The sequence below is a fragment of the Rhinoderma darwinii genome, chromosome 8, assembly GCF_050947455.1.
Source record: "Rhinoderma darwinii isolate aRhiDar2 chromosome 8, aRhiDar2.hap1, whole genome shotgun sequence".
NCBI lineage: Eukaryota > Metazoa > Chordata > Amphibia > Anura > Rhinodermatidae > Rhinoderma > Rhinoderma darwinii.
In genome coordinates, this window is record NC_134694.1 from 80179909 (window position 1) to 80202957 (window position 23049).

At 40.0% G+C, this 23049-nt stretch overlaps 1 protein-coding gene across 2 annotated transcripts in view; it reads right to left on the minus strand.

Moving 5' to 3' along the window:
- SMARCA1 (SNF2 related chromatin remodeling ATPase 1) overlaps nt 1–23049 on the minus strand; it is an 85980-nt gene that overhangs the window by 49467 nt on the left and 13464 nt on the right. For both annotated transcript variants that reach the window (XM_075835788.1, XM_075835789.1), the window contains exons 3-8: nt 22457–22623; nt 20780–20880; nt 12838–12938; nt 9884–10063; nt 6366–6521; nt 1662–1793 (exon numbers count right to left, since the gene is read on the minus strand). In XM_075835788.1, coding sequence (XP_075691903.1) covers nt 1662–1793; nt 6366–6521; nt 9884–10063; nt 12838–12938; nt 20780–20880; nt 22457–22623 — 837 coding nt within the window. The remainder of the gene's footprint in view (nt 1–1661; nt 1794–6365; nt 6522–9883; nt 10064–12837; nt 12939–20779; nt 20881–22456; nt 22624–23049) is intronic.

A 23049-nucleotide genomic window follows, 5' to 3' on the forward strand; every position in this document is an offset into this window, starting at 1 on the left:
AGATAGATAGATAGATAGATAGATAGATAGATAGATAGATAGATAGATAGATAGATAGATAGATAGATAGATAGATAGATAGATAGATAGATAGATAGATAGATAGATAATTATAATCATATATCTATCTAAATTGTGATTTATTTATGTTTTGTTTTATACAAATAAAGATTATTATTATTATTATTTCTATTTACCTATCTCTTTCTCTATATCTTTCATATCATATTTATAGATGTATTGTTCAGTTTTAGGCTGGGGCTACACGGCGACTTTGGCTGTGACACTGGTCGCATGCACAAAGATCACTATGGAATCAGCTTTGGAAAATGTGCTCTTCAAAAGCCAGTTTGCGCAGCATTCATTGTAAGCTCTGCCTTGCGACCAGCGTGTAAGAAATGCACACATATTTGGTATCACTGAAGTCGGCAAAAGTTGCAGTGGCATGAACCAGATGTCAGAAAAGGTCATCTGAATTCACATATTTGGGAAAAAAATGCCAGTTTAAATTTTTTCCATCAAAGTCAATAGATTGTCTGGAAAAAAAATATTACTAATAAAGTAAACTATGCTATTCCATCCTGAGAGATCCCGCAAAAAAAAACCATATACCGCTCCTGACAACACTATATGGACAGTAATGTCAGGAGCTTCCCAATACCGGAGTCCCCTGGCAGAACATAGCGATCGTTCTGCCCTTAGACTTTGGCCCTGGGAAAGCTCCTGACATTACTGTCCAAATATGGTCATCAGGAACAGCGCCGGGGTCCCTGGGTAGAGCGCTAGTAGAGTCTGTGCCTGGGAAAGCTACTAACGTCACTGTTCAGTTATGGGCAGTGAATTCAGGAGTTTCCCCAGGCCCATTCAGTATGTCATACAGTGGGATACGTTTTGGCTGAATTGTACAAAATCCAGGGCATTAACCGGTCACTGCCTGCTCCATGGTTTCGTTCACTGTAATCGACATCAGTACCAAAATCAGTTAACGTGCATAACGTACGAACGTGAGCGCACAACTTTCATGATGGTGGCCGTGGTCACAGGAAAAATAATACCCCATAGTTTCTCTCTCATCTAGACAGCAGAAACAGGCTGCTTTACCACATGTGTCTACTACACCATTAGCAGAATACAATCAATCATAAATGACAGCCTGTATTCTGCGGATGGTCTTGCAGGGACATAGCCTTGAACTTGATTGCCCCATCCCTTTCATGTTCAACTATCTGAGTGTTCCTGCTCAAAAATGGTGATCACGGAATTATACTACAAAATTGCTGAACTATTCATTGATATGAAACCTTAGAAATGAACAATGCAATGCAATCGCACCCAGAGCTTTATGGCGCTCAAAAGTTCCCCCTACCCTATATGAGGACACCAGTACTAATAAATACAGGTAAGAGTTGGGGGCCAGTTTTGTATTTTGCATCGTGCCCAGTAGCTTCAGGTCACGTCTTTGTAGTTAGGCCGACATTGGCATTCTATTAGGACTACTTTTTGTAATATAATTTGCAGGCTAGCAGCACATAATTACAGATTTTTTTTTTAAACAAACTTCTAGTCTGCCATGTCTGCAATTTTCACCCACCGGAAAAATAATGCATTTGACCCATGCTGTGACGTGTGGATAGTATCACACGAAGAGAAGGAGTACTTACTTCTGAAGAGTTAAACACATCAGGTAAAAGGAAATTCAGTAATGCCCACAATTCATGGAGGTTATTCTGAAGTGGAGTGCCCGTCAATAGTAAACGGTTTGTGGTCTTAAACTCTCGAACAATCTCAGATAGCTAAAAAAAACAGCAAACAAACATAAAACAGATATGAACCCACTGAACGGTGGATTGTGTAACTTTTATTTTCTCTGATCTTTGCAACAAATGGTAATAGTCACTTACAGTATGAATATATTCCACTTAGATTTTTCGGTTGTGCAAGTTTGCATGTTCATCTAAAGCATTTTTAGTTGTACATAGAAAAACTCTACATACATGTTTTCAGCTTTGTGGATCCACTTTAGAAAATGGAAACTTTAAGGGTAAAGACAAACATGGCAGATATATTCCTGCTGCAGATTTTGCTGCTAAGCAAGTCTTAGGGTATGTTCACACGGCCTATTTTCGGCCGTTTTTCGGGCCGTAAACGCCCGAAAAATCGGAAGCAGAACGCCTCCAAACATCTGCCCATTGATTTCAATGGGAAAAACGTCAATCTGTTCTGATAGGCCATTTTTTTACGCGGCCATTTTGAAAAACGGGCGCGTAAAAAAATGGCCGCGAAGATGAAGTGCAGGACACTTCTTGGGACGTTTTTGGAGCCGTTTTTCATTTACTCTATTGAAAACAGCTCCAAAAACATCCGTAAAAACCACCGCAGAAATCGCGAGTGGCTTAAAAAACGTCTGAAAATCAGGAGCTGTTTTCCCTTGAAAACAGCTCCATATTTTCAGACCTTTTTGACTCAGCGTGTGAACATAACCTAACATGTACATTTTGTTATGGATTTGCAGAAGATTTCACCCTGTGCATCGAAGGGGGTGAAACCTGAGGTAAAAATCTGTGACAGGATTGACATGCACTGATTTATTTTCCGCTACAAGTGGATGGGGTTTTAAAAACCCCATCCATACATAGTGTACTGTATACTGCTGTAGATTTTCAGTGAAGAAACTGCACCGAAAATCCAGAGCAATTCCACAGCGTGTGAATTTAGCACCTTTAACCGTCCCCCGTTTGTTAGAAGAGTCCTGATGATAAGCCGATCACAGGGTTTCCTGTTGCTACAATCCCTAGTGATCAGCGGTAATCTGCTGGGTAATTAAACAGCAAGTGTTTATAATTCTCCTGCGGGGACTATGTGCAGTGCACAGAGGTGCCAGGTCCTCCAGAGCGATAGATGCTCTTTGTAGCCACTCCGCACTAACAGATGAAGGTCCCGAACTGATGCCTCCCCTCTATTAACTCAGAATTCCCAAACGAGGTATCTAAAAATGGGTTGTCTAAACCATACAACCCCTTTAAAAATAAAAAAAAAGCTGTGAAGGCAGTGCTAATATAAAAAGTAGTCAATAAAAGTGGCATTTTGTGTTGTAACTTCCTGCTAGGAGAAAGGGGGGTCTGCAGCACAAACGATTAAGCTTTAACCCCTTAGTGACCAGACTATTTTAGGCCTTAGTGACCAAGCTATTTTTTAAGTTTTTACGTCATCTCATTCAAAGAGCTATGACTTTTTTTTATATTTGCGTTGACATAGCTGTATTAGGTCTTGTTTTTTTGCGGGGCAAGTTGTGTTTTTTAATAGCACAATTTTGGGGTAGATATAATTTATTGATTAACTTTTATTAACTTTTTTGGGGGGAATAGGAAAAAAAACCAGCAATTTCGCCACTCTTTTTTGCATCTTAACTTTACACCGTTTACCGTGTGGTATAAATAATACAATAACTTTATTCAGTGGGTTAGTATGATTGTGGCGATACCAAATTTGTATAGTTTTCTCATGTTTTACTACTGTTACACAGTAAAAACACTTTTTTCATAACTTTATTATTTTTCCACTGATGCAGCTGTATGAAGGCTTTTTTTTGTTGCGGGACAACTTTTTTATTTGTATCATTTTGGACTACATGTGACTTTTTTTGATCACTTTTGTGTTAAGGCAGTATGCACAGAAAACAGCAATTCTTGCATTGTTTTTTAATTTATTTTTTATGGCGAGCGGGTTAAATAATGTAATAGCTTTATAGTTGGGGTCGTTACAGATGCGTTGATACCAATTATGTATAACTGTTTTACTTTTTTATATATATATATATATATATATATAGGTAGAGATAAGCAGCACTCTGCGACAGATTCAAACACGGTAATGGGTGCAAGCAGGTAATCCAGATCCGTGGATTATAAAACATAAACGAAAGAAATCCCACAGCACTCCGATGGTTCCAAAAAGTGATTTATTCGTTGATACCAATTATGTATAACTGTTTTACTTATATATATATATACAGTGAAGGAAATAAGTATTTGATCCCTTGCTGATTTTGTACGTTTGCCCACTGTCAAAGATATGAACAGTCTAGAATTTTTAGGCTAGGTTAATCTTACCAGTGAGAGATGGATTATATTTAAAAAAAAAAATAGAAAATCACATAGTCAAAATTATATATATTTATTTGCATTTTGCACAGAGAAATAAGTATTTGATCCCTTTGGCAAACAAGACTTAATACTTGGTGGCAAAACCCTTGTTGGCAAGCACAGCAGTCAAGACGTTTTTTGTAGTTGATGATGCGATTTGCACACATGTTAGATGGAATTTTGGCCCACTCCTCTTTGCAGATCATCTGTAAATCATTACAATTTCGAGGCTGTCGCTTGGCAACTCGGATCTTCAGCTCCCTCCATAAGTTTTCGATGGGATTAAGGTCTGGAGACTGGCTAGGCCACTCCATGACCTTAATGTGCTTCTTTTTGAGCCACTCCTTTGTTGCCTTGGCTGTATATTTCGGGTCATTGTCGTGCTGGAAGACCCAGCCACGAGCCATTTTCATTGTCCTGGTGGACGGAAGGAGGTTGTCACTCAGGATTTGACGGTACATGGCTCCATCCATTCTCCCATTAATGCGGTGAAGTAGTCCTGTGCCCTTAGCAGAGAAACACCCCCAAAACATAATGTTTCCACCTCTATGCTTGACAGTGGGGATGGTGTTCTTTGGGTCATAGGCAGCATTTCTCTTCCTCCAAACACGGCGAGTTGAGTTAATGCCAAAAAGCTCAATTTTAGTCTCATCTGACCACAGCACCTTCTCCCAATCACTCTCAGAATCATCCAGATGTTCATTTGCAAACTTCAGACGGGCCTGTACATGTGCCTTCTTGAGCAGGGGGACCTTGTGGGCACTGCAGGATTTTAATCCATTACGGCGTAATGTGTTACCAATGGTTTTCTTGGTGACTGTGGTCCCAGCTGCCTTGAGATCATTAACAAGTTCCCCCCGTGTAGTTTTCGGCTGAGCTCTCACCTTCCTCAGGATCAAGGATACCCCACGAGGTGAGTATTTGCATGGAGCCCCAGATCGATGTCGATTGACAGTCATTTTGTATATCTTCCATTTTCTTACTATTGCACCAACAGTTGTCTCCTTCTCACCCAGCGTCTTACTTATGGTTTTGTAGCCCATTCCAGCCTTGTGCAGGTCTATGATCTTGTCCCTGACATCCTTAGAAAGCTCTTTGGTCTTGCCCATGTTGTAGAGGTTAGAGTCAGACTGATTAATTGAGTCTGTGGACTGGAGTCTTTTATACAGGTGACCATGTAAGACAGCTGTCTTTAATGCAGGCACCAAGTTGATTTGGAGCGTGTAACTGGTCTGGAGGAGGCAGAACTCTTAATGGTTGGTAGGGGATCAAATACTTATTTCTCTGTGCACAATGCAAATAAATATATATAATTTTGACAATGTGATTTTCTGTTTTTTTTTAAATATAATCTATCTCTCACTGGTAAAATTAACCTAGCCTAAAAATTCTAGACTGTTCATGTCTTTGACAGTGGGCAAACTTACAAAATCAGCAAGGGATCAAATACTTATTTCCTTCACTGTATATGCGCCTTTTGTAAGTGGAAAAAGTGGGTTTTTCATTCTTTTGACTTTGGATTTTTATTTATTATAAACTTTTTTATTAAACTTCTTTTTACTTTTTTATTAGTCCCACTAGGGGACTTCACTATGCGATCATCTGATCGCTTTTATAATACACTGCAATACTTCTGTATTGCAGTGTATTACTGCCTGTCCGTGTAAAACGGACAGGCATCTGCTAGGTCATGCCTCTGGCATCTGTCACCTATCATGACATGTCTGTTCTAGTAAATAATTGTATTCCCATGAAATAACAATTCTGGTGAATATTTTCTTAGAACTCTGCATTATGTGATTCCACAGTTATTCCTCCTAGAAATTCATGAATAAATTACCAACTGGGTGTTATCATTTAGGGGGCAGTGTCTTTACAGACTGACAATGTCCAATCGGAGCTGACAGAGTCAGACTGTGTAGGGACACACCCCTTTGACTAGGGGAATGGTGACACCCAGTTGTAAATGTATTCCTAAATTTCTAGGAGGAATAAAAGAAGAATAGCGCAATGTAGAGTTCTAAGAAAATATGATCCAAAATTGTTATTTCATGGTAAATACAAGTATATACTAAAACAGACATGTCACGAAAGGTTACAGGTTCTCTTTACAGGGAAAGTATTGGGAAGTTTATTTTACTATTTTACACTGGAGGTACGCTATAACTAAAGTGTCAAATGTCATTCTTAATGGACCATACATTTCAGTACCAGGTAACTTACCTTAGATTTCTCATTCTTTATTCTGTGTGCCTCATCAATAACAAGGTATCTCCAGTTGAATTTCTTAAAAACAGATTTTTCCCTTATGACCATTTCGTACGACGTAACACAAACATCCCAGTCTCCCGGCATCATGACATCTCGAATAAAAACAGCCTGGTTTACATAAGAAATACGAACACCTTTACCATGAACGGAAAAAACAACACATTTTACATTTTAACGGAAAAACATATTTTATAACGCAGACTAGGAATGTTCCAGTATTTAATAATGAATCTGTCAGTAGAGAGTGAATTCTAAGCTTGTTTGTATAGTGTATACAGTAATCCACTATGTGTCAGCGGATCTGTTTAACCCGTTAGTGACCGGCCCATCGTGTTTCTACGTCGGTCACTAACGGGCCTTATTCCGATGCCATAGACTTTTTACATCGCGGCATCGGAATAAGTAAACAGAGCCGGGAGCTGTCAAATCTCCCTGCTCTCAGCTGCCAGAGAAAGCTGAGGGCTGGGGGCGTCCCTGCTCTGCCGGGTGAGATCGATATTAGTATCGATCTCACCCGTTTAACCCCTCAGATGCGGTGCACAATAGCGTGCACCGCATCTGAGTGGTTTTGGAGAGAGGGAGGGAGCTCCCTCTCTCTCCCACCGACACCCGGCGATACGATCGCCGAGTGTCTGTGTCTCCAATGGCAGCCGGGGGCCTAATAAAGGCCCCCAGGTCTGCCTGGAGCGACTGCCTGCTAGATCATGCCGGAGGCATGACCTAGCAGATGCCTGGCCGTGTTAAACGGACAGGCAGTAATACACTGCAATACAAAAGTATTGCAGTGTATTATAAATGCGATCGCAGAATCGCATATTATAGTCCCCTAGTTGGACTAGTAAAAAAGTGAAAAAAAAGTTTAATAAAGTTAATTTTAAAAAAAATGTGAAAAAAAACCGAAAAACCCAGCTTTTCCCCTTACAAAATGCTTTACTATTAAAAAAACAAAATAAAGTTAAAAAGTTACACATATTTGGTATCGCCGCGTCCGTAACGACCCCGACTATAAATCTATTACATTATTTAACCCGCACGGTGAACGCCGTAAAAACTGTAATAAAAAACTATGGAAAAATTGCTGTTTTCTGTGAATACTGACTTTAAAAAAATGTGATAAAAAGTGATCAAAAAGTCGCATCTACTCCAAAATGGTACCAATAAAAACTACAAGTCTTCCCGCAAAAAAAAAGCCCTCATACAACCGTATCGGCGAAAAAATAAAAACGTTACGGCTCTTCAAATATGGAGACACAAAAACAAATAATTTTGAAAAAAAAAGCGTTTTTACTGTGTAAGTAGTAAAACATACAAAATCTATACAAATTTGGTATCGTTGCAATCGTAACAACCCGCTGAATAAAGTTATTGTGTTATTTATATCACACGGTAAACGGCGTAGATTTAAGACGCGAAAAAGAGAGGCGAAATTTCAGGTTTTTTTCTATTTCCCCCCAAATAAAAGTTAATAAAAGTAAATCAATAAATAATATGTCCCCCAAAATGGTGCTATTAAAAAATACAACTTGTCCCGCAAAAAACAAGACCTTATACAGCTATGTCGACGCAAAAATAGAAAGGTTATAGCTCTTGGAATGGCCTGGTCATTAAGGTCTAAAATAGGCTGGTCATTAAGGGGTTAAGGGCAGCATAGTATGAATACAGGGTCACCGCACTATTAGACTACACGGCACTAAAAATAACAGTGATTGACGACTGCCGTATATAAAGCAAGATACACAGCAGCCTGTCAGTCATTGCTGCGAGCAGTGGGAGGGGGTTGAGAGTCGGGGAGTGCTTTCCTTATGACTATAACTAGGAGTCCGCTGTATTCTTTGCTCCTTGCTATTGGCCAAACGGCACAATATTTTTGCAGCGGATCAGTCTCAATTCTATGCTGCTCTTAAACAGGGCAGTAAAGTATGATAACAGATCCACTTTAAAGTAAAAGCAAATGACAAAAAATAAAACATTGCTTTAAAATAGGGACATTTATTTCTGCTGTAGCCTCCGGTGGTGGATAGCATATCTTTAATTTATTATCTATAGCAGTGGGGGCAAATAATAAATAGCGATCTACCATTAGATCTGACAGCAGTAACCAGAGGATCTCAAAGTTAAGGCACCAAGCTGTTCTCCTACTTTTTAAAAAGTTTTTCTCATCTCCTAAAGTGATGGAATTTGCCTTAAATGGGGCTTTGCTGTAGGTACCTGCACAGAAAAACATTGAAGGAGATGCAGCACTAAATCAGTGATGCAGCCCCTTCATTCTCAGGATAGGGGGAGAGGCCTAGAGGTCGGACCCCCACCAATAATAAAGTAATGGCCGATCCTAGCAATATGCCATCACATTACAAGATGGGAATAACGCTTAAACACAGAAGCAGGAAAAACTGCATTCGCCTAAGTTTTTTTTCAGTGTGTCTGCCACCAACCTTTTGTAGTGAAATGCTCACTGGCGATTCATATAGACTCCAGCGTCTGGACCGGTGTGTCTTACACACTCCGATGGGTAACATACACTTTATCAGTGCAGGGTAGAGAAGAGGAGCAGCCCAGTCGTGGAGCAAGTGCAATCATTAACAGTCTGTGGCTGCTATTACCATTATGAGGGCACTGGGCATGTGAAAAAGGGCATGGCAAAATATGCAGCAGCTTACTCCGAATGTCACATGTACCTGTCACGGATCTACTAGTAGATCACTTATAGTAAATCAAGCTTTACAAAAAGTAGATCCCATACTGAAAATGTTTGTCCTCTCTTGATCTATACAGCTGGCATTTCAGGCACTGGCATGTGTGATCGCTCTATGATCCAGTCAATGGTGATAGGATATGTACTATTTTTATTCGTTTTGTTTCTCTGTAAATTAACTGTATTATACTTTACTGACTACACAAACCAGTAAGTTGCTTAAGGCCTCATGCACACATCCTTCACCGTTTTCACGTCCGTTTACAACGGATCCGTGGCTCTGTTGTGACATCCGTGTGGTTTCCTTGGTCACTCTGCATCCGTTCCGTTGTTCGATTTTAAACGGATGTTGTGCTTCCATTTGTCTTGTTTTAAACGGTCCAGTAAAATCCATCTTGTGTGTTGAATGCAGGGAATTTTGGCACGCCCTGCCGTTGCTTGGCAACGGATCTGTGAAAATGGTGGCACACGGATGGCCGTCCGTTGTTTTGACAGACCCATAGGCTTGAGTGGGCGAGACTGACACTGAACAACGGACAGTAGGAGGACATGTTCTACTTTTGACGGAACAGACACACGGAACTGTTAAAACAATGGAAGTGTGCATTGCCCCATAGAAACGAATGTGTCAGTGTGTTATCCGTTAAAAAAACGAATAGCACCCTGAAGAAAATAACTGAAGTGGGCATGAGGCCTAGGTCACTTATAACTGTGTGTTATACTGTTACACTGCTCTTACATAGCGATACATTCATTGTAAAAGAACCAGTTTTCTTACCCGTACATCTTTGTCACCAATAAGACAAACAGCACGAAGTGTTGGGACCCAGCGTTTAAACTCATTCATCCAGTTGTGTAGAGTCGATTTTGGTACCAACACCATATGTGGACCTGGAATGTTCCTGTAGTGCTTAAGGTAGCCCAACAAAGCAATTGTTTGCAAGGTTTTTCCTAATCCCTAAAAAACAAAACAGATCCTTCTCTGTAAATAAAGTCATAAATAAATAAACTGAGCCTCAAAAAATTGCCCAATAAACCACAGTCAATACATGAATATGTTGTTGCAATTATCGGGGACAACCTTTTATTAAAAAAAGTATTCTTATAAAATGTTCATGGAACTACTTCTATGGAAAACTGAAAGACACAGTACACCTAATCTATAAGGCCATTGTATGGACAAGATAGATGAACAGTCAAGGGCGGACATACAGTACCACATGCGCGACCTGTGCAGCTGCACAGGGGCCCAGCAAGTAAGGGGGCCCTCTTTTTAAAAGTATTGTGTAGCATCCTGTCTATTAGATAGTATCTAAGGGATTGAGCTAATGAATTTAATAGCTCACAATTACTGATGGAAAACTATAAGGGAGGTACTCTATGATAAGGGAGATGTTCTATGATAAGGGAGATGTTCTATGATAAGGGAGATGTTCTATGATAAGGGAGATGTCCTATGATAAGGGAGATGTTCTATGATAAGGGAGATGTCCTATGATAAGGGAGATGTTCTATGATAAGGGAGATGTTCTATGATAAGGGAGATGTTCTATGATAAGGGAGATGTTCTATGATAAGGGAGATGTTCTATGATAAGGGAGATGTTCTATGATAAGGGAGATGTTCTATGATAAGGGAGATGTTCTATGATAAGGGAGATGTTCTATGATAAGGGAGATGTTCTATGATAAGGGAGATGTCCTATGATAAGGGGGATGTCCTATGATAAGGGAGATGTCCTATGATAAGGGAGATGTTCTATGATAAGGGAGATGTCCTATGATAAGGGAGATGTTCTATGATAAGGGAGATGGTCTATGATAAGGGAGATGTCCTATGATAAGGGAGATGTTCTATGATAAGGGAGATGTTCTATGATAAGGGAGATGTTCTATGATAAGGGAGATGGTCTATGATAAGGGAGATGTCCTATGATAAGGGAGATGTCCTATGATAAGGGAGATGTCCTATGATAAGGGAGATGTTCTATGATAAGGGAGATGTCCTATGATAAGGGAGATGTTCTATGATAAGGGAGATGTTCTATGATAAGGGAGATGTCCTATGATAAGGGAGATGTTCTATGATAAGGGAGATGTTCTATGATAAGGGAGATGTTCTATGATAATGGAGATGGTCTCTGATAAGGGAGATGTTCTATGATAAAGGAGATGGTCTATGGTTGGAGAGCAGGTACCTATATACTGTTGTGCTGTGCATGGGGGCCCTATGCTGTCTGTGTTTGGCCCTGTGTATAGATCTATAATGATGCATGTAAACAAGTGGTCAAACTTTATTATTGTGCGGCTTGACAACCGGCCTGAAACATCCCTTTTTTTATGCCAAGTTCCCACATTATTAGGGTATGTAGACACTTCACAGATTTATTCCAGAAATGTCTGCAAAAAATCTGCCACGTGCGAACATATGCTTACCCTAACACATACAGACAATATACATCCTAAGTACACATTACATCCCCTAATAAACACAAAATAAGAAAACAAGACTTGACATGTGCGACATACTGTATACTACTAACAAAACTGCAGATATTTTACATCTTGTTCAGACATAGTGCTGTGGCAACAGGCACGGTTCACACTTTTATGACCGGGGGTGTCTTGCACTTTGATGCCCAGAGCAACACAGCTCAAGACAGTATTGTGCATGTGATGTACTAAACCCCCATTAACACACATCTAACATCTGGCCGTGTGGTAAAATGTGTGTCCAATTAGAGAATACCCTGAAGTAAGGTGCGAAAAAACATATGTGTTTCTCAATGTCTATAGTTGTGTGTTTAAATAGGCTCTGTCACCAGATTTTGCAACCCCTATCTGCTATTGCAGCAGATAGGCGCTGCAATGTATATAACAGTAACGTTTTTATTTTTTAAAAACAAGCATTTTTGGCCAAGTTATGACCATTTTTGTATTTATGCAAATGAGGCTTGCAAAAGTACAACTGGGCGTGTTGAAAAGTAAAAGTACAACTGGGCGTGTATTATGTGCGTACATCGGGGCGTGTTTACTACTATTACTAGCTGGGCGTTCTGATGAGAAGTATCATCCACTTCTCTTCAGAACGCCCAGCTTCTGGCAGTGCAGACAGCGTGTTCTCGAGAGATCACGCTGTGACGTCACTCACAGGTCCTGCATCGTGTCGGACGAGCGAGGACACATCGGCACCAGAGGCTACAGTTGATTCTGCAGCAGCATCGGCGTTTGCAGGTAAGTCGATGTAGCTACTTACCTGCAAACGCTGATGCTGCTGCAGAATCAACTGTAGCCTCTGGTGCCGATGTGTCCTCGCTCGTCCGACACGATGCAGGACCTGTGAGTGACGTCACAGCGTGATCTCTCGAGAACACGGCTGTGTCTGCACTGCCAGAAGCTGGGTGTTCTGAAGAGAAGTGGATGATACTTCTCATCAGAACGCCCAGCTAGTAAAAGTAGTAAACACGCCCCGATGTACACACATAATACACGCCCAGTTGTACTTTTACTTTTCAACACGCCCAGTTGTACTTTTGCAAGCCTCATTTGCATAAATACAAAAATGGTCATAACTTGGCCAAAAATGCTCGTTTTTAAAAAATAAAAACGTTACTGTAATCTACATTGCAGCGCCTATCTGCTGCAATAGCAGATAGGGGTTGCAAAATCTGGTGACAGAGCCTCTTTAATGGACATTTACACACAACAGAATTATGCTATGAATAAGATTTACCATTTCATCTGCCAATATGCCATTAATGCCATTTTCATACAAAGAGATCATCCAGTTGAGGCCTCTGACTTGGTAATCTCTCAGCGTTCCTGATTTTACATCTGCAGGAAAAAAAAATTAAAATGAGATGAAAAACTAACACCTATGTAATACACGAGAAATGCCCATGACAAGTGTCTATGTATTATTCTTGTCCTACAAAATAGATCTTTAAAGCAAAAATCTTTCTTTCCATGAAATATTGAAACAATTCTCTATGCTTTTCAGTGAAATACTACGGCTGTTTATCTTAAAAAAGAGTTATAACAATTTTCATGCACAATCTATACACAGTCGGGCACATTTAAAAAAAAAAAAAAACCTGCCACATATAGTGTTTTGAAAACTACAACTCGCCCTGCAAAATTTACGCCCTCACCCTGCTAAATTGATGGAAAAATAAAAAAAGTTATGGCTCTCAGAATATGGCGACACAAAACTTTTTTTTTTTTAGCAAATAATTTTCTTTTGGTGGTAAAACATAAAACAAAACATATAAATTTGGTATCACCATAACTGTATCAACCGGAAGAATAAGGTGAATATGTCGTTTTTACCACCTGATTGAAGCTATAAAAACAAAACCCCCCAAAAAAATGGAGTAATCGCTGTTTTTTGCCCATTTCACCCCACAAATATATTTTTTTTTTACAGCTTCCCAGTACATTATGCAGTACAATAAATGGTGCCATGAATAACTACAACTTGTCCCGCAAAAAAACATGTCGACAAAGAAATAAAAAAGTTATGGCTTTTGGAAGGCAGGGAGGAAAAAACAAAAATGAAACAAACTAATTGGCCTGGTCTTTAAGGGGTTAAAATGCATCACATTTTTTTGCACCAGTTTACCATAACCAAAGCATAAAGATGATAGAGTAAAATATGTTTCTTATGGTGTCCTAGGAAATGTCTTGAAGAAATAGACTGTAGAGTAACTAAACATAAGCAAAGAGTCACACAAATAAACAACACGTAAAAGTGTATCCAATTATACAAATAAGAGATTACAGCGCAGGATTTAGCAAAATAATAATTTTTCTATTGTAAAACAGATTCTGCCTCTAAATAGCAGCACGGACCGGCCGCGATCTGTCCTGCAGGCCGGAGTGTCCGCGTTTAGCTGGGTATTTTCTGCTGCATTTTCTAAGTATTTATGGCATTCTAAGGGTTTTTAAAGACTATATATTGTTACAAAAAATCCCAATCCGTACCTAGATGGCTGTAAATGTTTATTAGATGATGCAGCCAGAAACATCGGTCTAATCTGCATATTTTTGGTTTTCTGTTTCCTGTAAATGTACATTTTCTGTCCTTATGCCTGCTGAGTGGGCGGGATCTCCCTGGTGTGCTGTGTGCCTGAGCCAATCAGATATCTCCTCCCTTCTGATTGGTCTCCTCTTGCACAGCATGCAGTCACTGAGAGAGAGTTACTGCAGCAGCATAGCATACTTACTGTTTTACATTGACTGAATTTTTTGCGAGCGATGAGGTTTTTGAACAATTACAAAAGAACCTACAGGCAAGGACAGGGGAGGGAGGGCTACCGGCTGCCTAAGGGTATGTTCAGACGGCTTAGCAAAATACGGAGCTGTTTTCAGGCAAAAACAGCTCCTGATTTTCAGACATTTTTGTAGCAACTCGTGTTTTTCGCGGCGTATTTTACGGACATTATTGGAGCTGTTTTTCAATGGAGTCAATGAAAAACGGCTCCAAAAACGTCCCAAGAAGTGATATGCACTTCTTTTTCGCGGGTGTCTTTTTACGCGCCGTATTTTGACAGCGACGTGTAAAATTACACCTCGTGGCAACAGAACATCGTAAATCCCAATGGGCAGATGTATGCAGACGTAATGGAGCTGTTTTTTCCAGATATATTACAAGTTACATATTTTCATATAAACTAATTCATGATAAATCTATATTTTTTTGTACGTCACATTTTTTGCAATGGTCGCGCGGCAGCTCGTGACTTTTTTTTTCCTATAGGGAATAGCAGTTGTGCCACGGTTACAGTAACCCTGTGTTTTTACGGATACTTAAAGAGGATAGGCCATCAATAGCTGATGGGTTGGGGTCTGACTGCTGGGACCCCTGCCGATCAGTTGTTTTGAAGGGAGTGGAGTGCTCATACGAGCGTTGCTTCCCTTCATTTCTACCTGCTCACTGTGAATCTTCGACACACGTGTAGCGGCGATTCACAGTATTGCAGCCTTCTCACATTCACTTCAATTCAATGGGAGAAAAGACGGCAATACCTGTGAATCGCCGCTAAGTGTGTGCCAACGATTCACAGTGAGCAAGTAGAAATGAAGGGGAAGCAGCGCTCGTAGGAGCTTCACCCCCTTCAAAACGACTGATCGGCGGGGGTCCCGGGAGTCGCACCAACGAGCGAACATCTATTGATGGCCTATCCTGAGGAGGCCATCAACTTTTAGGGACTGGAAAACCTCTTTAACCCCTTCCCTCTTTGGCCGCTTTTGACCTTCCTGACAGAGCCTCATTTTTCAAATCTGACATGTTTCACTTTATATGGTAATAACTCTGGAATGCTTTTACCTATCCAAGTGATTCTGAGATTGTTTTCTCGTGACACATTGGACTTTATGTTACTGGCAAAATGTGCCCGATACATTCAGTATTTAATTGTGAAAAACACCAAAATTTAGCGAAAAATTGCAAAAATTTGCATTTTTCTCAATTTAAATGTATCTGCTTGTAAGACAGGCAGTTATACCACACAAAAATGTTGCTAACTAACATCCCCCATATGTCTACTTTAGATTGGCATCGTTTTTTGAACATCATTTTATTTTTCTAGGACGTCACAAGGCTTAGAACTTTAGCAGCAATTTCTCACATTTTCAAGAAAATTTCAAAATGCTATTTTTACAGGGGCCAGTTCAGTTGTGAAGTGGCTTTGAGGTCCTTAGATATTAGAAACCCCCAATAAGTCACCCCATTTTAAAAACTGCACCCCTCAAAGTATTCAAAACAGCATTTAGAAAGTTTCTTAACCCTTTAGACATTGCACAGGAATTAAGGCAATGTAGAGGTGAAATTTACAAAGTTCATTATTTTTTTCCAGAAATTCATTTTGAATCCATTTTTTTTTGTACCACAGAATGTTTTACCCAGAAATGCAACTCAATATTTATTGCCCAGGTTCTGCAGTTTTAGGAAATATCCCACATGTGGCTCTAGTGTGCTACTGGACTGAAGAACCGGCCTCAGAAGCAAAGGAGCACCTGGTGGATTTTGGGTCTCCTTTTTATTAGAATATATTTTAGGCACCATGTCAGCTTTGAACAGGTCTTGTGGAACTAAAACAGTGGAAACCCCCCAAAAGTGACCCCATTTGGGAAACTACACCCCTCGAGGAATTTATCTAGGGGTGTAGCAAGCATTTTGACAGGCCAGTTTTTTTGCAAAAATTTTTGGAACTAGGCCTTGAAAATGACAATCTAAATTTTTTCAAATAAAATGTAGGTTTAGCTAATTTTTTTTCATTTCCAAAAGAACTAAAGTAGAAAAAGCACCACAACATTTGTAGAGCAATTTCTCCCGAGTAAAACAATACCCCACATGTGGTAATAAACGGTTGTTTGGACACACGGCAGGGCTTAGAATGGAAAGAGTGCCATTTGGCTCTTGGAGCTCAAATTTAGCAGGAATGGTTTGCGGAGGCCATGTCGCATTTGCAAAGCCCCCTAGGGGACAAAACAGTGGAAACCCCCAACAAGTGACCCCATTTTGGAAACTATACCCCTCGAGGAATTTATCTAGGGGTGTAGCAAGCATTTTGACCGGCCAGTTTTTTTGCAAAAATTTTTGGAACTAGGCCATGAAAATGAAAATCTACATTTTTTTCAAATAAAATGTAGGTTTAGCTAATTTTTTTTCATTTCCACAAGGACTGAAGGAGAAAAAGCACTATAAAATTTGTAAAGAAATTTCTCCCGAGTAAAACAATACCCCACATGTAGTAATAAACGGCTGTTTGGAGACACGGCGAGGCTGAGAAGGGAAAGAGCGCCATTTGGCTTTTGGAACTCAAATTTAGCAGGAATGGTTTGCGGAGGCCATGTCGCATTTGCAAAGCTCCTGAGGGGACAAAACAGTGGAAACCCCCAACAAGTGACCCCATTTTGGAAACTACACCCTATGAGGAAATTATCTAGGAGTATAGTGAGCAGTTTGACCCCACAGGTGTTTTACAGAACTTATTGGAAGTAGGCCGTAAAAATGAAAATCTACATTTTTTCAAATAAAATGTAGGTTTAGGTATTTTTTTTTCATTTCCACAAGGACTGAAGGAGAAAAAGCACCACAACATTTGTAAAGCAATTTCTCCCGAGTAAAACAATACCCCACATGTGGTCATAAACAGCTGTTTGGACACACGGTAGGGCTCAGAATGGAACTAGCACCATTTGGATTTTGGATAGTGTCTGGGCGCCATGTCACATTTGCTGAGCCCCTGTAGTACTAGTACAGTGGAAACACCCCAAAAGTGACTCCATTTGGGAAACTGCACCCCCTGAGGAATCATCTAGGGGTATAGTGAAAATTTTGATCCCAAAGGTTTTTTGCTGAATTAATTAGAATTAAGCTATGAAAATGAAAAATATTTTTTTTTTCCAACAAGATGTAGTTTTAGATCAACATTTTTCATTTTTACAAGGAATAGAGAAGAAAAAGCACCCCAACATTTGTAAAGTAATTTCTCCCGAGTACGGTAACACCCCATATGTGGTTATAATCAGCTGTTTACGTATATGGGAGAATTCAGAAGAAAAGGAGCGGTACTTATCTTTTGGAGCGTAGATTTTGCTGGAATGGTTTGCGGACGCCATGTTGCATTTGCAAAACCCCTGATGTACCAAACAAAAGTGACCCCGTTTTAGAAACTACACCCCTAAAGGCATTTATCAAGGGGTGTAGTGAGAATTTAGACATCACAGGTGTTTTTCAGAAATGAATACGCAGTGGATGGTGCAAAGTGAAAATTGCAATTTTTCCACTGATCTGCCTATTCACTGCACAAGATGTTGTGCCCCTGGAGAATGTTACCCCATAAATTGTTAAGCGGGTTCTCCCGGGTATGGTAATGCCTTACTTGTGGCCATAAATTGCTGTTTGGGCACACTGTAGGGCTAAGAAGGAATAGACCGCCATTTTGAGCATGGATTTTGCTGGGTAGTAGTTCTGTTTGGGGTTTTGCTGGTATTTCAGTTTATAATGTGGTGGCGTATGTAATCTGTGCGGAGTACATCAGGATATATGTAATCTGTGCGGAGTATATCAGGGGTATATGTAATCTGTGCGGAGTACATCAGGGTATATGTAATCTGTGCGGAGAACATCAGGGCATAATAAGAGGGTATAATAATGGGGTAAATAATACAATTATCCATAGAAGTGTTGTACGCTGTGAAGCGATCCGTTATTCACACTCCGGTGTCACACTGATAAACGGTTTTCTTTCTTATCCCCCTTCTGTAACGCTCTGCACCTTTTGGGGACTTTTTCTCCTTCGTAGTTTGGGAAATATTACTGGGAAAGTTTTGCGCTGGTATAATACGGGCGCCCTCGCTTCCAGCAGATGTGTTATGTCCCTTCCCTTTCCTAGTTCCTAAATACTAGGGTCCTGAAACTGAAGGAATGTTCCCCTCCGGCCTGCGCATTGAGATGTTTTTTCATCACCGCATTACTAGTGCCGTAACTTTTTTGTTTTTCAGTTGATTGAGCGGTGTGCGGGCTTGTTTTTTGCGAGACGGGCTGTAGATTTTATTGGTACCATTTTAGAACACATACGACTTTTTGATCACTTTTTATTTCATTTTTTGGTAAAGGAAATTACCAAAAACAAGCAATTCTGGAATCGTTTTTTATTGTTTTTTTTATCGGCATCCACAGTGCGCCCTAGATTACATGTTAGCTTTATTCTGCGGGTCGATACGATTACGGTGATACCAAATTTATATAGTTTTTTTATGTATTGCGGCTTTTGCACAATAAAATCACTTTTTATAAAATCCTTTGTTTTCTGTGTCGCCATTCTAAGACCCATAACTTTATTATTTTTGCGTGCACTAAACGGTGTCGGGGATTATTTTTTGCGGGACGGATTGTAGTTTTTATTAGTACTATTTTGAAGTAAATGTGACTTTTTGATCACTTTTTATAGCATTTTTTGGAAGGAGATGTGACCTAAAAACAAAGATTCTGGCGTTGTTTTTCATGGTTTTTTTTACGGCGTTCACCGTGCAGGATAAATTACATAATAGTTTTGTAGTTTGGGTCGTAACGTACGTGGCGATACCAATTATGTATAGTTTTTTTTATGTATTGCGGCTTTTGCACAACAAAATCACTTTTTTTATAAAATCATTTGTTTTCTGTGTCGACATATTCTAAGACCCATAACTTTTTTATTTTTGCGTGCACGAAACGGTGTCAGGGATTATTTTTTCCGGGACGGATTGTCGTTTTTATTAGTACTATTTTGGAGTAAATGTGACTTTTTGATCACTTTTTATAGCATTTTTTGGAAGGAGATGTGACCTAAAAACAAAGATTCTGGCGTTGTTTTTCATGTTTTTTTTTTACGGTGTTCGCCGTGCGGGATAAATTACATAATAGTTTTGTAGTTTGGGTCGTTACGGACGCGGCGATACCAAATATGTATAGTTTTTTTAATTTTTACGGTTTTTCCCATAATAAAAGACTTACTATGGGAAAAAAGTCAGTTTAGCTTTATTTTTATTTGAAATGTGTGTGTTTTTATTGTTTTACCACATTTTTATTTACTTTTTTTTTACTTTTCTGACTTGTCCCACTAGGGGACATGAGGGCCTGATGCCCCGATCGCTACTCTAATACACTGCACTACATACGAAGTGCAGTGTATTAGCGCTGTCAGTTATTCACTGACAGCAAGCCTATGAGGACACGCCGAAGGCGGGTCCTCATGGGCTCCCGTACAAGGCAGACTCGGACGCCATTTTCTGGTGTCCGATTGCCACAGCAACCCAGCATTTGCATCACTGGGTTGCCGATCGGGTGAAAACCTATCAGATGCTGCGCTCTATTGAGCGCAGCATCTGAGGGGTTAATCTGCCGGATCGGAGAATAGCTCCGGTCCTGGCAGTTACAGGAGGGTGCCAGCTGTATAATACAGCTGTCACCCCGCGGTGATGGTGCCGGCTCTGCTTCTGAGCCCGCACAATCACTGCGCCGTACATGTACGGCGCTTTGCGGGAAGCACCTCCCGACAGCGCCGTACATGTACGGCGCATGTCGGGAAGGGGTTAATGGGGATACTTTGTGATGTATATATGTGGGCAACCTAATCCACCAGAACCCAAACATATTCTACTACTCTACAGAAACACAATATAATGTGGGTATTAAATCCTTTTATCTGTGCAGGAAGTACCAAGTATCAAGATCATTAATTACTAGATGATGGAAAAAAAAAATCTGTTTTGCTTATGTTTAGATGACACCAGCAAATCACTAGAATAACAAACTGATCATTGTTTTTACAGTCTTGGGATAAAAGCTCATCAGCACTGAAGACATCAGGTGGACATTCTGGGAAGGAATAAAAAGAACACCAGGGGGCGCCATGACAAGTATATAGCAGCAATATCTAGATACAGTAAAAAAAAAATTTACATGATCACAATTAAAAAATTGTTATGATTTACATGGCCCAGCAAAGAAATATAATATTAAATCGTACGACAGCCCCTATAAACACAAAACATTATTGAACGGGGAAAAAACAACTGACAAATGTTAATTGCAGAATAAAGTGACTGGTGTGATGCAGCTCAAGTTTACTACATGATAAGTAAGGCATTTCCAAAGTTATTCTTTACATAAAGTTATGACATACAAGAAGGTGATTCTTCGAATCGCACGCACACAGTGGAGGTTTTGCGGCTCTCAGACAGTAACTCTTCATCTTCTTCTTGCTCGGTGCGTCGGTGTCGATTGCTACATTTTAGAAAATACACAAAATAAAAAGTTTTATAATTAGTCGTTTTAACTTACCCATATAACGTGCATACAATTATATGTACTGGTGGGCTGCCTGACAAATAAATGGGAAGTCCAGTAGCGATCTGTCACCTCTCCTGACATGTCTGTCTTATTTTTACACTGGGCAATTATCGGGCAAACGATCGTTCATAGAACGCTCGTTCCCGATAATTCCCCTGTGTAAACAGGACAGCGATCAGCAGATGAACGAGCGTTTGCCCTTTCATCTGCTGATCGTATCGTTCTAAAAAAGTAAAATATTATCGTTGTCAGCAACACATCTCCCTGTGTAAACCCAGAGACGCGCTGCTGACACAATAATAATGTATGGGGACGAGCGATCGGAGTAATGACTGCTTGTCCCCAGGCATAGCTCCTTGTGACAGGAGCAAACGAGTGCCGATCAACGAGCATTCTCGTTAATCGACGCTCGCTGCACCGGCCAAAATCGGCCGGTGTAATAGGGCTTTTAATAAATACTTGTATTCCCCATGAAATAACAATGCTGGAGCATATTGATAGTCGAGTCATATAGTAAGATATTTTAGCCAATTCCTTACAGCTTTACTTACTTCTCCTGTGGACATTGTGACAGGAGGAGAGGTGTGATGAACTCTGGGATAAGCTGACCATGGAACAAGCAAATTTGGCTGCACTATCCTAAAGAGCAAGGCCTGGGTTACAAGATCTACGCTACGAGCTTGTGGGTATCATTTCCAGTTTTATGTTGCACCTGCACTCCCTACCTATTCCTAGTCTTCCTTATTGGTGCTTTTACATAGAAACTGACACATAGAAACTGAAATCATATCAGCAAGGCTGGCTACAGCTTACAAGTATTACTTAACACCATCCTAGAATTATGAGACTTGTCTGCCAGTGGACTTGGCAACTCTATGAATTATCAAAATTTGTCATTTAGACTATGGTCGCACAGCGTTCAGTGTGCTCCGTTAGTATATACACTGGAAGACCCTCCAGGCGCATAGACTGAACAGGTCCATGGACTCCTATAAACCTAAAGTGTCATTTTGCATTCTGCCATGCAAGTTTATGACTATATACCTATTTTTTTTTTGCTGTATAGGTAAGGGCGGCCAGCTGTTTTCCTATACAGTCAGCCACTACATAGAATATATTTTGTTTGTTTTTTGCAGCGGGACCTATGGATGATGCATGCCTCTGTATGGTATACAATGGAATACGTTAAGGCTTTTTGTTTTAGTGCATACACCAGGACATTTCCACAGCGTATATGTGCCAAACCTAGCCCCATAACTAAATGTGCATGTTCACTGAGAGAATAAAGTGGTAACCACCGGCCCAACGACTTTCAGCCTGCAGTTACCTAATGCTTTGGCCAGCTTTTTACTAATAATTCATTTGCCTCAAGAGCTGCGCCTCTCTTATTTTATACCAATAATAAACAGAATTCAATCGCATATATTTGGGCTCTCAGTTAGAAAATTGTCCACAGTGGGTTTAATTGCAGTTGTGAAATATGAAAGAATATGAGAAGTCATTTCCATACTCTCCAGCAGACAACAACGTTTGTTTTTCATCTTTCTTTATCCTGGGGCGTCCTAATTTCACTTTGAGAGGAGAAGTTGGAGACTTCTGTGAAGCCGGCTGAATGAAATGTGCAAACAGCTCCGTCTGCTTCAGGAGGAATTCAAATCTCTTAGAACAATCTGTTTTCTGAAATATGAAAAGAAAACAATTATATTATTTCCAGCATCAAAGTAACACTTTTTTTCCCCAAATATTGTATATAAACATTTAGTGAACTTGAAACCGTTGTCAAACATTCAACTGTAATAAATTGAATCATTTTCATACGTTGTTATTATCAGCAAGTTCCTCACATCATTACAGGACATATGTTACCATAGGTACAGAGGAATAATCTAATGGAACTACTTACTTTATACATATTTTATTTCTTTCAAATCAGTAGTCTAAAATATGTGGATATAAAATTACTTTGGGTCCATTCACACCGCATTTGGGCGTCATTTTGACATATGCTCAAGACGTATACATCCGACATATGCTGTATGCCGCTGACGTATGCTGTATGCCTCTGACGTATGCTTCTGACGTATGCTGTATGCCGCTGACGTA